Source organism: Phocoena phocoena, chromosome 13 (assembly GCF_963924675.1).
Source record: "Phocoena phocoena chromosome 13, mPhoPho1.1, whole genome shotgun sequence".
Classification (NCBI taxonomy): domain Eukaryota; kingdom Metazoa; phylum Chordata; class Mammalia; order Artiodactyla; family Phocoenidae; genus Phocoena; species Phocoena phocoena.
In genome coordinates this window covers 26,825,224-26,841,110 of record NC_089231.1, presented here as the reverse complement: position 1 = coordinate 26,841,110, position 15,887 = coordinate 26,825,224, and the positions used below count along the sequence as shown (strand labels likewise).

At 41.6% G+C, this 15,887-nt stretch overlaps 1 protein-coding gene across 3 annotated transcripts in view; it reads left to right on the top strand.

Annotated features, from left to right (window-relative positions):
- The window catches only part of KATNAL2 (katanin catalytic subunit A1 like 2), a 53,696-nt gene that overhangs the window by 28,011 nt on the left and 9,798 nt on the right, over positions 1-15,887 (top strand). For all 3 annotated transcript variants that reach the window (XM_065889766.1, XM_065889765.1, XM_065889767.1), the window contains 4 exons: positions 62-125; positions 321-439; positions 5,893-5,984; positions 8,163-8,273. In XM_065889766.1, coding sequence (XP_065745838.1) covers positions 62-125; positions 321-439; positions 5,893-5,984; positions 8,163-8,273 — 386 coding nt within the window. The remainder of the gene's footprint in view (positions 1-61; positions 126-320; positions 440-5,892; positions 5,985-8,162; positions 8,274-15,887) is intronic.

The following is a 15,887-nucleotide window of genomic DNA, read 5'->3' as shown; positions in this document are numbered from 1 at the left end:
GCTCAGGGCGCGCAGGCTGACGACAGATACTAAACCTCATCCTTGTTCCTTGCTCCCATAGTACCCACAGCTGTTTACAGGAATCCTTTCCCCCTGGAAAGGACTGCTGCTCTACGGACCTCCAGGTAAAGGGCTTTCTGTTTTGGCCTTGGTATGAAGCATGTGTGCAGAGGACGAGTTGCCCCATCTGTCCTGTCAGGGCTGGGGCAGTGCTTGCTGAGTAACCACCTCCTGTTTTGCTTGTGTGACTGCCTTCTGTCTGCAGGCAGAGGAATGGAGCTCGAGGGCCGCTCATATATTTTACCCACATGTGATTCTAGGTACAGGAAAGACTTTGCTGGCCAAAGCTGTGGCTACGGAATGCAAAACAACCTTCTTTAATATTTCTGCATCTACCATCGTAAGCAAATGGAGAGGGGATTCAGAAAAACTTGTTCGGGTAGGGATTCTTGATTTTGGTTTTTTAGAATAAGTTCTGGCAAAATACCGTGGTACAAAATGAGGTTATATCTTATTTGTTTTAAGTGATTTGTATGTTCAGATTTATCCTGGATCTTAATTACTAAAAACCTGGGAGGTAGATTGACTACTATATGTGGCTATCAGTCATGCCCCTATCATCAAACATGATCTCCCTTCCTTTGGGAATTTGACCAACAGCCCTTTTGCAATTCATGCGACTTGGGAATAGAAGCTGGAAAAAAATTGTCTCTGAAGTGGTCTATTATTTCTTTATTCAAGAAGCATGTGCAGTATATTTAGTTAACATTTATTGAGAGGCTACTATGGTATGCTAGTCCCTATACTAGATACTCTAAGGAAGAATCAAGAAACTTAAAACTTAATTATTCTTTCAGGTGCTCTGAGCAACTTTCCTTTGCAGAGCCCATAGCCTGTAGGGATTTTTTTCTTCCCTTAAGAGATTGTTTCCATCTTTACAATATCTCATTCATAGTATATGGTATATTTTATATTATACAATTTTACTATATCTTCCAGTCACCTTATGAGAACACTTGTTTTTTGATTTATGCCTCAGTGTAAGGTAGGTCCTGCTTAGAAATCCTGTTAAACTATTGCACTCTGTAGGATGGCTGATAAGTAATCAATACAAAGTGGATATAAATATGATATATTTTCTGAAAAGAAATTACTCTAAAATATTATGCTTAAATTACATTACTTTGGATAGACTTATTTTCAAAATATTGTGGCTTATTTGGAAGTGATAATAAAATATTTTTAAAGGATTGATTTACCTAAAATAACCTATTACTTATTACTTTGTGATTGTTCTCAAGTTACTTCAAATGTGTAAGTTTTTATAAATTCTTATCACCCCTACCAGATTGTAATTCATGGAAATCTATGTTGACATCTTCTATTTCATTGTTCTTCATCTTGAGTCTAACTCAGTGCCAGACAGGGTTTAATTTTAGCTACTCCTAAATTTATGGGTTCCATGTGATTCTAGTTAGCTAGATTTCAATTAGCTTAAATCCAACAAACTAGAATTCTTATCAGCCTGAAGACTTTTCTCTTTAACATTCCATTTCTGCGTGATGAGGAACGACAAAACTTACAAGGTGCCCCCAGAATCAGTTTAGATTCATCTCCTGTTATGAAAAGTGGTGTTTTGAACTATGAGCACAAAACACTGCAAGGTGCTCGGAGGAAGATTCCCTGGACGAGACTCACCCAGGCAAAGAAGAAATTCAGATGTTTAATGAATATTCTGGGGTTTTTTTTGTTTTGTTTTGTTTTTGCGGTATGCGGGCCTCTCACTGCTGTGGCCTCTCCCGCTGCGGAGCACAGGCTCTGGACACGCAGGCCCAGCGGCCATGGCTCACGGGCCCAGCCGCTCCGCGGAATGTGGGATCTTCCTGGACCGGGGCACGAACCCATGTCCCCTGCATCGGCAGGCGGACTCTCAACCACTGCGCCACCAGGGAAGCCCTAATGAATATTCCTAACAAAGATTTAAACTAAATGGACTTTCTTGTTTAATGTTGAATAGCCAGAAAAGTCATTTAACTAGAATGCTCCATTCTGTGTGAGCATTTTATTTAACTCAAGTTTTCCTCTGCTTCAGTATTGTTTTGCTAGACTTCTAAGAGTTAGGAAATGATTCCGCCCTCAATTTTTTCCCCTTCCTTTACCATACATTTAAAAAGTAGCCTTTCAGGGACTTCCCTGGTGGTGCAGTGGTTAAGAATCCACCTGCCAATGCAGGGGACACAGGTTCAATCCCTGGCCCGGAAAGATCCCACATGCCACAGAGCCACTAAGCCCGTGCACCACAACTACTGAGCCTGTGCTCTGGAGCCCGCGAGCCACGACTACTGAGCCCGTGTGCCACAACTACTGAAGCCCGCGCACCTAGAGCCCATGCTCTGCAACGAGAGAAGCCACCACAATTAGAAGCCCATGCACGGCAACGAAGAGGAGCCCCTGGAAGAGTAGCCCCGACTCGCCGCAACTAGAGAAAGCCAGAAAGCCCAGGTGCAGTAATGAAGACCCAATGCAGCCAAAGAAAAAAAAGTAGTCTTTCTGAAAAAAATAGTAAAAAGGACCCCTGAGCCCTCTCCCTGGAGGAAACTACTACAATTGCTTTCCAGACATTTATTTATATCTACATTAACATCAACAACTGTATCTCGATCTCCCTCCTTTTAACATACAAGTAGGAACATAGCACACATACTCTTCTGTACCTTGTGGGTTTTTTCACACTTAACAAGGTAACTTGGATATTGTTCCACACTATTATAGATAGACAGAACATGTTTTTAATATGTCTGCATGACACTTCATTGCATGGTTGTACCAAAACGTGTTTAACCAATCTTTTCTTAATACACATTTAGGTTGTTTCCAGTCTCTTGCTATTATGAAGAAAGCTACAGTGAAGAGTCTTTCTATACACGTGTCTTTGCATATAGTGTAGTGTAGGACAATTTCTTAGAAGTAGAGTTGCTGGGTCAGAAGGAAAGAAAACCACTGATTGCCAAATTCCCTGCCGACAGGGTTGCACCAGCTTACATTCCCATCAGTGGTGTGTGTGTTTGCTTCCTCACACCCTGGCCAACACCATGTAGTACCCAAATTTAAAAATCTTTGCCAGTCTGATAGTGAAAGTAATATTTAAGTGCTCAAACATGCATTTCTTTCATTTTGAATGAATTTGAGCATCTTTCTATAGGTTTAGAAGATATTCATATTTCTTATTTTCTATGAAATACATTTTTTGGATATTAAAAAATAATTCAAAAGGAAAACAGGACTTCCCTGGTGGCGTAGTGGTTAAGAATCCGCCTGCCCATGCAGGGGACACGGGTTCGAGCCCTGGTCCGGGAAGATCCCATATGCTGCAGAGCAACTAAGCCCGTGAGCCACAACTACTGAGCCTGTGCTCTAGAGCTCATGAGCCACAACTGCTGAGCCTGCGTGCTGCAACTACTGAAGCCCGCGAGTCTAGAGCCCGGGCTCTGCAACAAGAGAAGTCACCGCAGGGAGAAGCCCTTGCACCACAACAAAGAGTAGCCCCCGCTCACCGCAACCAGAGAAAGCCCGCATGCAGCAACGAAGACCCAACACAGCCCAAAATAAAATAAATAAATAAAGTAATTAATTAATTTTAAACAAAAAGGAAACCAGATAACTCTGCTAATGCTAATCTGGAAGGATCTTATCTTCTGTCCTTTCAGAAATTACTCTTATTTTCTGAGCTCCTGGAAAGAGCCTCACCTGGAAAACCTTGGTCATGCTGTCAAGATTCTTACAGTGAAGCTTTCAGATAAAGAAAGCCCTTCAAGGCCTTCCCCTAAATCAGAGACGCTTTCCTACCATTTGCTTCTCTTTCTATTCCAATTGAAGAGTTATTTATAGGGAGCCCTTGGTTACGTTTCTCCCTCCCCTCCTAATGTTCATGTCTCCTAGGAGTGGATGCTGTTGAGGAGCTGAGTGGTCTCTTTAGCAAACGCACACACCTGTTGTTGCTTACATCTTTCAACATTCCACCCTCCCCCAGTTGTGTGATTTAACTTCCTCCAAGAACTTCTGAAAATTTTAGACTAATGCTTCCCAAGCACTTACCCAGGGTTCTATATATTCTCTGGCAGTGGAAGGGTAGTGGTGTGGTCCATGTGGAGACATAGGCTCCAGACGTGGTTCTCCTTCCAGCAGGATGTTTGGTCTTATCGAGGCTGTTGGTCTCTCTGCACTTTGGGGAGCTCCTTAAAAACGTGTAAAAGTGTCCTAATATGCCATTTTTCATTGGGTAGATTGCTGCTGTTGTAATCATCCTTAATACCAGGTATATTTGAGCTTTTCTTTTTGTGACAGGAAGACAAATTACCTGCTGCTAATGAGTTGGTCTCTGTTGTGTCTAAAAAACATTTGTGATGAGTGTCCCAGCATTGACACTGTTCTCTTAAGCTCACTGGGCTGAGCCAGAAATAGGATTCTGTGAAAGGAAAACACTTGCGCATGAGCATGGAGGGACCACACACACAAGCAGCGGTGAAGGTGAGGAGTTTCCCATTCAGTGACAGGGAGGCCTGTAAGGGACGACCTGCTACTACTATGAAAACCACAATCTGGCCTTTTCTGAGCCCTTCCCCTCTTATTTATTCTGTGATGCTTTGCTAGTGCTAAGTGACACAGAGAATAAATCTCCTATGCCTATTAAAGAACACCTATTCTTTTCTAAATCTCTAATGCTTTCTCTGATCAACCAGGGAAGAATTGTATATGGTGCTCAAGAGATTAGTTTCAGGGTTTTTTTAAAAAAGGTATAGTTTTTTATACTCTTTTCATCACCACCACATCTCCCTTTAGAGCTCTCAATTTTGTTTTTATGGCTGTTCTTTTGCTGGTTGCTTTCCTGTTCTTATTCAGTCTATAATATTTTATTATGGAATGGAACATTTTATTCAATTGGGAATTGCCTTCAAGTACCTGAGCCTACCAAACAGCAGTGTTGGGGACCCCGTGGAGTCATTTGGGGAGCAGAAAGGGCAAAATTCTTTGGCCTTGTTGCCCATGACTGGAACTCTATCCTTTCTCTGCAGTTCTTCCTTCTGAGAATAACCTTATTGTCTCTAAGTGGTAAGGGAAAAAAAATTATTAACTGATTTTACGTATTCCAAGGCTTTTGTGTCCACGTGGAACATGTTATTGGCAGGGGGTCTCAAGGGTTAACTAACAAATTAGCTAACAAACCAACTAACAAAGTTCAGGAACTGAGTTTTATCTTAAGCTCTCCATTTATGATTAGTAACTTTTAAAAGTAAATTTATTTATTTTTATTTATTTAGTTTTGGCTGTGTTGGGTCTTCGTTGCTGCGCGTAGGCTTTCTCTAGCTGTGGCGAGCGGGGGCTACTTTTCATTGCAGTGCGTGGGCTTCTCATTGCGGTAGCTTCGCTTGTGGCGGAGCACGGGCTCTAGGCGCATGGGCTTCAGTAGTTGTGGCACGCGGGCTCAGTAGTTGTGGCTCGTGGGCTTAAGAGCGCAGGCTCAGTAGTTGTGACGCACAGGCTTAGTTGCTCCACGGCATGTGGGATCTTCCCAGACCAGGGATTGAACCTGTGTCCCCCTGCATTGGCAGGTGGATTCTTAAGCACTGCGCCACCAGGGAAATCCTATGATTAATAACCTTGAGCTAACCACTTATTCTCTCTGGCTGTAATTTTACCAAGTGGTAAATGGAAATAATAGGACCATGGGGTAGTGTTAGGGAGAAGTAACTGTAACGATTATAAAGTTATTGTGAAATAACAAAGTGAAGCATAAATGCTTAATATTACAGCTATCCTAAGCTTTTAATCACTGGGAGCATCTGAGAACTTTAAGTATATGAATTAACAAGTGGTTGCTTTTCTCTTACCCAGGTGTTATTTGAACTTGCCCGCTATCACGCCCCCTCCACCATCTTCCTGGACGAGCTGGAGTCAGTGATGAGTCAGAGAGGCACGGCTCCTGGGTAACAGACAGGGTTTTTTTGGTCATCACTTCTCCCCTCTCGTTAGTGTGTTTGACGGTCGGAAGCCCATCGACATTTACCAGCAGAATGAGCCTATTAATAAGCCCACAGATTTTCTGCAGACACACGGAAAGGTCTTTAAATTAGATCATGTTAACTGAATAGCTGATTTCAGTAGTTTTTATAACCAGAGGAAATGTCATCCTCCCTTGCCCTTTCCCCACAGAGTGGATTTCAGGCCTGAAGATCACCCAGCCCCTGATCCCAGGCTGCCATAACCATCCTGCTGGCTCAAAATAGCTGCCTGTGAACACCTCCCCTGGAGGCAGAGGGGCTGCCTGGGGGGAACGGGGCTGCCAAGGGCTAAGCCCTGAGAGGCAGCCCTGGACAAGGCGTGTGAGGCCAGGGAAGCCGCCACTTCTCTGTGACACCAGACTGTGGCTCAGCCGGACCGATTTTAAATATGTCACATATGTTATCTCTAAAGATTAAGTGTCCACTAATGTCCCCAGCAGGCAGAACACATCTCAGACTGTAATGAGGTTGTGTGTGTGTGTGTGTGTGTGTGTGTGTGTGTGTGTGTATGTGTGTGTGTGCGTGTTTTAAGAACACCTTTCTGTCTTCATCAGAGGTGTTTTTCTTTGAAACTTTTTACTAAACTTTGTATCCCTGGCTTGAAAAAACAGCTGTCAGGGAAAACTCAACACAGCTGCATTTATTGATGGCTTCTAATGGTCTATCATCAAGGCAGAACTAATATTAATAAAAAGTAAACAATTATCTTGTTGGAAGTATAACTAGAATATAATTTATGAAACTTTACTTATTAAAAACCATTTTCCCAGCAGAGAAAAACAACCATCAAGATGCATCCAAGATGCGTGGGATTCATGTCGTTGATTGAAATGCAACTGTTTCTATGGCTTCATGGGTGCTAGCCAGCCCCAGGCTAGGTGATCTGCCTCTCCAAAGGGGGCCTGGCAGGAACAGGCAGCTGCACGGGGGCCTGGCTGGGAGCCCACCAGGCTGCCCTAGTGGTCACTTCCTCTGCAATGCCCTGTGCTCCTGGCCTGCCTTACTGCAGTGACACTCGCTCTTACATGCACTCTGCCCATCTCCATCCCCAGGGCCCTCCACAGCTTTGATTGAGCTACCTTGGAAACTTCATCTACCAGCCTTGAGTGTGTCAGTTTCCTTGTCTGGAAGTTAAACACTAAAAGGAGAGTCTTCAAAGGATAAGGGAATAAGGGCAGGTGGTCTGAAGACTTTGGGGGTCATGTTATGTTAAAAGAATAGTAATTATGTGTAAATGTTAGATAAATATATAACGATATTTGTGTTTCCTCTTAGATCGAAAGGGGCACATTTCCTAAAAAACCCATAAGCCTAATTTGGGCTGCCACCATATACAGGCAGAGATGAGAAACTGAATGTTGTGTTGTGCTAGAAAGGCACTTTTTTGTCCTTTTAACTTGATCTACATGAGAGCCTGCTGGAGCTGGTCAGGACTTTGAGCCAGTTTTGATTGTGCTCGTCCTATGGTGTAGTGATCTCTTTCTTGGCTGGAGGGTCTCAGCAGTGAGGGTGGTGGGAAAATCAGAGGATGAATTTGCACAGAAAACTGCCTCTATTCTGCTGTGCAAGGAAAGCCTAGTTTCCGTGTCATTATCTTGTCTCTTATTAGAAGAGAATGAAATACTGTGTTGTGGTTCATCTCTTCTTGGACAGTTTATGTCCATACATTATACTAAAAGAAATAGTGTGTGTAAAGTACTTTCATGCCTGCTATATAAATGAAAAGGATTATTCTCAATGAAGCCATTTTTTAAAAGGGTAAATGATACGGCAGGTAGACACAGTGGGGCTGCCTTTTTTAATCTACTAGTGCCACTGTCTCCCCTTCAGTTATTTTCTGGTTCATTGTCAACCTCTGTTTTTCTTTTCAATGTCATGATTATGTTCATTTACTTCCTTTCTGTTACTGTTTGAAAGTAGTACCAATTGCTTCTTTTCTCCAACCCTGGGATGAGTAGCTGCTGAGAATGCGGCAGGGAAGGGGTTAGTTGTCAGAAGGGAACCCGGTCTGCCGTCACTGAGTCCTTGCTGTGAGTGTCACTCTGGTCGTGGAAGCAAAGACTCTGCCTCTTGGGAGCATCTCACCTTCTCGTCTTTCTCTAGGGGAGAGCACGAAGGAAGCCTGCGGATGAAGACTGAGTTACTGGTGCAGATGGATGGGCTGGCCCGCTCCGAGGATCTCGTGTTTGTCTTAGCAGCCTCCAACCTGCCATGGTAAGAGATCTAGAGAGTACATTCTGAAGGCATTTTCATGAGCCACTGAGTACAGATGAAGATATTATACTGAGCACTTCAGGAAAAGTCCTCTTGTTTGGTTCCAGCCCTGGAAGTTTAAGCTGAAGGCTTTCCTGGTCAAGTCCTCAATCCTTGCTACTTGTACCGTGAAAGAATCTGCCTGAACAGAAGGAACATAGGCCAGGGCTACCACTGACAATATTTAAAATGGACATTCTGAGTTTAAAGCCAAATTATTAACTGTGTTTAAGCAGGGGTTTGGCAGAGAACTGTAAAATACTAAAATCTGCAGGACTCAAAGAATATTCCAGAAATAACATGTTTGGATTTTAACATGTTAAAATTAAACTTTAAGTTGGGAGGAAAATCTTTACCTTAATGTTGTGCAGTAAATAGGAAGCTAAATAATATCTAATTGAAAATATAATCTACTCTCAGAGTCTGTTATTCAGACTGTATCCCAGAGTGGTTTAAGACCAATTCCAGAAGCAGAATTGGGAAATAAGAGATGTTGACTAGAGAAAAATAATATCTACTTGGAGAGAATATTTTAAAAAATAATTATAATCCCTTTATAGTTACAAGAATATTTTCACATACCTTGTTTCTTTTGAGCTGCAGATAAGACAGGAGCCAGATAAGGAAATGCTGCTCTTGCCATTTGCAGAGTGGGTACCAAGGTCAAGGGAGGTCAGTCCACCCAAAGTCAACATCCTATTTGCAGCAGAGCTGGGACTCGTGACACTCTTCCCCTTCCCCCTACCTCGTCCATTTCTGTTTCTACATTCCAAGGTGAAAAGAGACACCCTTCTGCCTGTGCACGCTGATCATCTAGGCTCCCAGAGAAGTCGTCACTGGCAAGAGGTGATGATATTCATGTGTAATCTGTTATTTTAACTATATTCATAATTTCAACCCAGCTTCAACTCTTCTCAAATTTATAAGACTTTTCTAATGTGCTAAGGTGATCAGCATTTTACATTGTGAAGAGAGGTGTTTACACACAATGTTAAAGTTGAATCCACACAGAGAACCATCATTTAAATGTGGTGGTGAAATCCTTTAGAGAAAGAATCTCCATTCCTTCACCTGTTTGAAAGAGGGTTGATCATAACCTCTTTACTTATGACCCAGGGGGACCGTGAGAGTCAGCTAAGGAGGGTGGGGGAAAACTGGACAGCTTCGTGCACGGCTCCGGGAAGGGCTGTGCCCCGCAGGGAGGAATAGAGAGCCCTTACCTCCCAGCGAAACCTAGGGCTTAGCTGAGGAGGTTATAGTGCTGCCGCAGTTTCCCTGAGGTGATCAGTTGTTGGGAAACCTCACATAAAATGGTTCAGAGAGGAAAAACAAAAAGCTAGTAAGCAATCAAAAATAAAGAAGCCTAGAAGGGTTTTTCTGAAAGAATTGCCTCTCGTCATGTCAAATGGCAAATACATATGTGCTTTTGAGCTTGGATTCCTTGACATCACAGATTTCATCCTTTCAGCATATCTGGGAACCGGTAAGTCCTACCCATTCTTGAACATCGCTGGGTTGAAAAAAAAACTTTTTATGATGAAAAATTCTAGACAAACACTAAAGAGAAAAGAGCACAATGAACCCACCATTTTCTAGTTTCCATAAGTAGCATCTTGCCCAATTGATTTAATCTATTGCTGCCTCCTCTCTTGTTTTGCCGCAACATTTTAAACTGTATCCTAGATTCTTATGTTATTTCTCACATATATATACTTCAGCATACATCTTTAAAAAAAATAAGGACGTTTTCTTACATTATCACAGTGTCATTATCAACCCCAACAAAATTAACAGTAATTGCTTAGTATCCTCTAATACCCAGTTTATATTCGGATTTCCCATATTGTTCCAAAAATGTCTTTTTACAGTTGGCTTACTGAACTGGTAACCAAACAAGATTTGCATTTTGTAATTAGTTGTTCTCTTAAGTATCTTTTAATCTAGAACAGACTCCCTCTTTTTTTCCCCCACTTGCTATTGACTTGATTGCTAGGGAGGTTGTCCTGCAGAGTCTAAACTTTCTGGATGTGGCTCATTGTATGCTCATGGTAATACTTAGCTAGTTCTTCTTACCCTTATAATTACTCTAGACTAAAAGTTAGATTGATTAGATTCGATTCAGGATTAATATAATTTTTTGGCGACATACTTCATACATGATGCTGAGTACATCACATTGCATCACATGCAGAAGCATGTAGTGCCCTGTTGTCCCGCCTGTGGTGGTACCAAGATTGATCAGTGGGTTCAGGTGTGTCAGCCAGGTTCCTCTGCTCTGTAGTTCCCGTCAATGGTTGTAGCATCCATTGATGATCTTTGCCTGAATCACTTATTTCACTAGAGGTGTGATCTATCATTCCTTCTGATTGATAGCTGGAATTATTCTCTACCATAGAACTTTGGTCCATCCAATAGGGTTATTTGGTTACCCTGAAATGTAGTTCATACTTGAAAATCAGAATTCTTTCTCTTTGATTTTTAGAGTCATGAGTTGTGCCCTAGCAACCTCCAGTGGTAACCAATGAGTCAGTCTCCCTCCCTCTCTCTTTCTCTCTTTCTCTCCCTCTCTCTCTCTCTCTCTCTCTCTCTCTCTCTCTCTCTCACTATGATCTCATGACTTGTTTGGTATAACATCATTAGTTTTTTTTTTACAGCTTTATTGAGATATCGCTCACATACCATACAATTCACCGTTTAATGTGTACAATTCATGGTTTTAGCTATATTTATATTTATATGATTATACAATCGTCACTACAATCAATTTTAGAATATTTTTCTTTACCTTGAAAAGACACCCTGTACCCATTAGCAGTCATCCCCATCTCCCACCCCCAGCACTAAGCAACCACTAATCTATTTTCTGTTTCTATAGATTTGCCTGTTTTTATACCTCTGAGTGCAATTATTATGGTAACTCTATGTTTAATTGAGGAGCGACCAATCTGTTTTCCAAAGTGGCTGCACCATTTTACATTCTTACTAGCCATGGATGAAAGTTCCAATTTTGTCACATCCTCATCAACACTTGATATTCTCTGTCGTTTTGATTATAGTCATCCTAGTGGATGAGCAGTGGTATCTCCTCTCTTTGATTTGCATTTCCATGATGACTAGTGATATTGAGCATCTTTTCGTGTACCTATTGGCCAGTTGCATATCTTCTTTGGTGAAATGTCTTTTCAAATCCTTTGTCCGTTTTTAAATTATTGAGTTATAAGATTTGTTTCGTCCTCTATCAGATTTGTAGATATTTTCTTCTGTTCTGTGGCCACTAGTCTGTCTTCCCTCCCTCCCTCCCTCCCTCCCTCTCTGAATTTTTTGTTCCTCTTTCTCCATGCCTTTGCTAAACTTCCCATGTCTGTCCCATTTCCCAAGCTCCGAGCCTTTCAGAAGACCCTGTAACTGGTTTTTCTAGAGCAACGCTGTCTAATAGAAATATAATGTGAGGCACACATACTTAAAAAATTTCTAGTAGCCACATTAAAAATTATCAAAAGAAACAGATAATATGCAATTTTGATAACATATTTTATTTAACCCAGTATATGTAAAATACTATCATTTCCATATATAATCAATATAAACATTATTGTGATATTTACATTCCCTTTTTCATACTAAATCTTTGAAATCCAGTGTACACTTTATACTTAGGGCATGCTTCAGTTTGGACTAGGCTTGCTTCACGTGCCCAGTAGCCACGTGTGGTCGGCAGCTACTGTACTGGACAGGCAGATCCAGAGCCTGACTGTCAGCCCCCATGCTGCTGTGGCAGAGATTGATAATTGCCTCCCAATATTTTTTTTTTTTTTTTTTTTTTGCGGTACGCGGGCATCTCACCCCTGTGGCCTCTCCCGTTGCGGAGCACAGGCTCCGGACACGCAGGCTCAGCGGCCACGGTTCACGGGCCCAGCCGCTCCGCGGCATATGGGATCCTCCCGGACCGGGTCACGAACCCGTGTCCCCTGCATCGGCAGGCAGACTCTCAACCACTGCGCCACCAGGGAAGCCCCTGCCTCCCAATATTTACTTCATCCTTCTACTTTCACAACAGAACCCCAACTTTTGGATTCTATTTCTTAGCTTCCCCTTCTGTTAGGTGTGGCAGGGCCAAGCTCCTTTGTCATTTGCACAAGGTGACCCAGGCTCAATTTGAATATTCTGCTCCAGACCTGGAATCAGCCATTGATTCACAGAACCCTGGTTCCCTTTAATGGAAAATACTATTTAGAGATCACAGTCTCACAGTTATGGGTGTTCCTTGCTACTGGATTATCATTGCTTCCTGGCCTTTTGATTGGGCAGAGCTAGGAAATACATACCTAGTTTTAAAAAGAGGCAAATGATGAGTTCATACTAATATTTACCACTCAAATTTAAGATTACAAGGTTTTTAAATTATTTGATTTTATATTTGTGTCTTTTCTCTAATTGTGAACATTTTAGTTCTTAACAACATTAATATAATTGTTATTCACTTTATCCTAATATGTAGATATATTTTATATTTGTGACTATAACAGAATTTTCAGTAATAATACCAAACCTATCATAACAGTAACATTTTGATGAAGAAAATGGTACAGACCTGGCATAACTAAGATGGAAGAGCTAATTCTGGATTTTTCATCTTCAGCACTCTTGACATTTGGGGCCAGAGAATTCTTTGCTGTGGGGCCTCCTGTGCGCTGTACCATGCTGAGCAGCATCCCTGGTCTCTCCCCGCTAGATGCTGGTAGCATCACCCCCCGTTGTGACCACCAAATAGGTCTCCAGACATTGCCAGATGTTCCCCAGGGAGGGGGGCAAAATTACCCCCGGCTGAGGCTCACTGGACTAATGGAAGGAATGACAGACATTATTTAGAAAGACATTATTTAGAGACAGACTGTCACATCCTCCACAAATAAACTGTCAAGTTTTTTTTAAGAACTCCATAAAATAACTTGGTTTACTTACACAAAAAGCGGTATATTATAGAAATTGTTCTGTATTTTTATTTTTTCCATAACAAAATGTTCTGGAGATCTTTCCAAATAAGTACAGAAAGTTCTCCCTCCTTCCCTTTGTAGCTGCGTGTATTCCATCTTGTTCGTATGATAATCTACCCCCGTCACCTACTGATGGGCATTGGGGCTGTTGCTACTCTTTTGCTCTTATAAGTAATGTTGCAACGAGTAATGGTGTGCATATATCACTTTGCGTGTTTGCCAGAGTATCTTTGGGGAAGGTTCCTGGAAGTAGAATTGCTGGGTCAAAGGGTTAATGTGCATGAAATTATAGTAGAGAATGCCAGATTTCCCTCCATAGAGGTTGTACATTTTGTATTCCCACCAGGGTCCTGCTTTCATTACTTAACATTATAGTAAGAACATTTCCAACGTCATTAAATAATCCTTGAAAATTGGATTTTGTAATGGCTGCCCAAAATTCCCACATGTGAATATACCACAATTTAGTTAATCATTCCTTTCCTGTTGAACATAAATGATGCTCCCAACTTTCTCTATTATAAATAACACTGAAATGAACTTCCTTGAATAAAAATCTTTGACCAAAATCTAGTTATTTCTTAAGTACAGATTTCTGGAAGTAGGATTGCTGTATGAAAGGGCATAGTTTTTATTTTTAAGTATTTTGCTACATACTGTCCAAGTCCTTAAATTAGGAAATGATATATTTTTATCAAGAGTATTGGGACCAAAAAAAAAAAAAGAGTATTGAGACAGACCTTTATTTTGGCTTCAGGGTCTTAGATGAGGGAATAAACTTATCTGATTCAAGCAATCTATGCTTGTTGGGGAAATAACTAAATTATACCAAACTATGTAAAAATCTAGTCGTAAAATCCCCAAAGAAATTCTTTATGGTTGGTTAGTGGTATTTCTTATCTACAGCATCTTCCAAGGCATTAGGCTATCACCTACTGCTTGTTAACTTATCACTCTCCCTAGACAAATCCATTCTGTCTCAAAGGGCTAGTCATTTTCTCCCTTCTCAACAGTGAGGTGGCGTGCAGCATCTTGGTTTACTCAGTGCTTCTCCTCCGAGGACCTCCTTCCTTGATCTATAGCATCACAGAAAGGACAAGAAGGAAGCAAGGAATAACAGCTCATCTGTGTCATTTTCTTTTTTAGTTGTTTTTTTTGTTTGTTTGTTTGTTTTTTGCAGTACGCGGGCCTCTCACTGTTGTGGCCTCTCCCGTAGCGGAGCACAGGCTCCGGATGCGCAGGCTCAGCGACTATGGCTCACGGGCCCAGCCGCTCCGTGGCATGTGGGATCTTCCCGGACCACGGCACGAACCCATGTCCCCTGCATCGGCAGATGGACTCTCAACCACTGCGCCACCAGGGAAGCCCTCATCTGTGTCATTTGATGTGTAAATTTGCAATGAGGAGAATAACATATGTTGCATATTTAATATACCACTTAAAGTAATAGCCATGGAAGAAATGTTTAACAAGCACAGTTAGTATTGTTGAGTATTCACAAACTCAGGCCTAGGAGTACAGAGGGAAACAAAATACTGAACAGGGCTATTAAGGCAAATGCCATCTTTAGATGTCTACTAACCTTGATGATAGTTTGTACAAAGAAGGTTTAAAAATTGTATGTGTGAAGCGTGTTGAAACTCATCTTTTCCTTGTTATTTGCAAAAGGGCTAGACATTTCACTGTCCCTTTTAAAAATCATCCACCTAGCATGACCACACTCTGGATTTAAAAAAAAAAAAAATCTTAATATGTAAAGAAAGCATAAGATCCTAGAGATTCTGGCACTGGGAATGTGGAAGAATGTACCCATGTAAACTGACTTCTCCCCATATGGGCTCTGTCCTGTCTGGCGTGAGATTCCTATAGACGTGTATACATGTGATTGAAGGGGTCAGCAGACATAACCCTGGGTTTTTCCGCAGTAGCTCCATGTGTCTCCTGGGCTCTAGGGAGAAGCTGTGCTCTCTGAGGTCCTACCTTTTGGCCTCGTGCCTTGACTATCATTACCCTCTAGATCAACATTTCTCCAAGAATGGTTCCCCACAGGTCATTATCCAAAAAATGGGATCTAGTGGGATCTAATTTAACTCAGAGATACTGAGTTACAGTTCAACTGATTTCCACCCTGGCAGGAGTTCTCAGTGCCTTTAAGATGCTATTGTGTGTTGTGACTCTCCAAGAAAAGCTATGAGAAAGCAGTACATTCCATATTTATTTGACCCCAGAATCCCTTCCTTAAGGAGCATCTCATAAGACCAATGTTCTATTTGAAAACCTTTCGGGAAACGGTGGTTTGCATTAACTCACTCTGATCTGATAATTGCATCGCTCATTGCAATAGCATTCAATCATGCTTTCAGGCTTTTAAAATCTTTTATCATTTTAAAAAAGGGACAACAGGCCCCAAATGAAGTCACTTGTTCTAAGCCCACATCATCAAACTGAGAGTCAATACTTAACCTAATAGCAGTTTCAGCCTCTCCCAGGAATGTAATCTTAATCAGTCAGTCTGGAATTACCTCGTCAGTACTAGTGAGGTAGTCCACTGGGTAGACTCTGCTGTTCCCCAAAAGAAGGT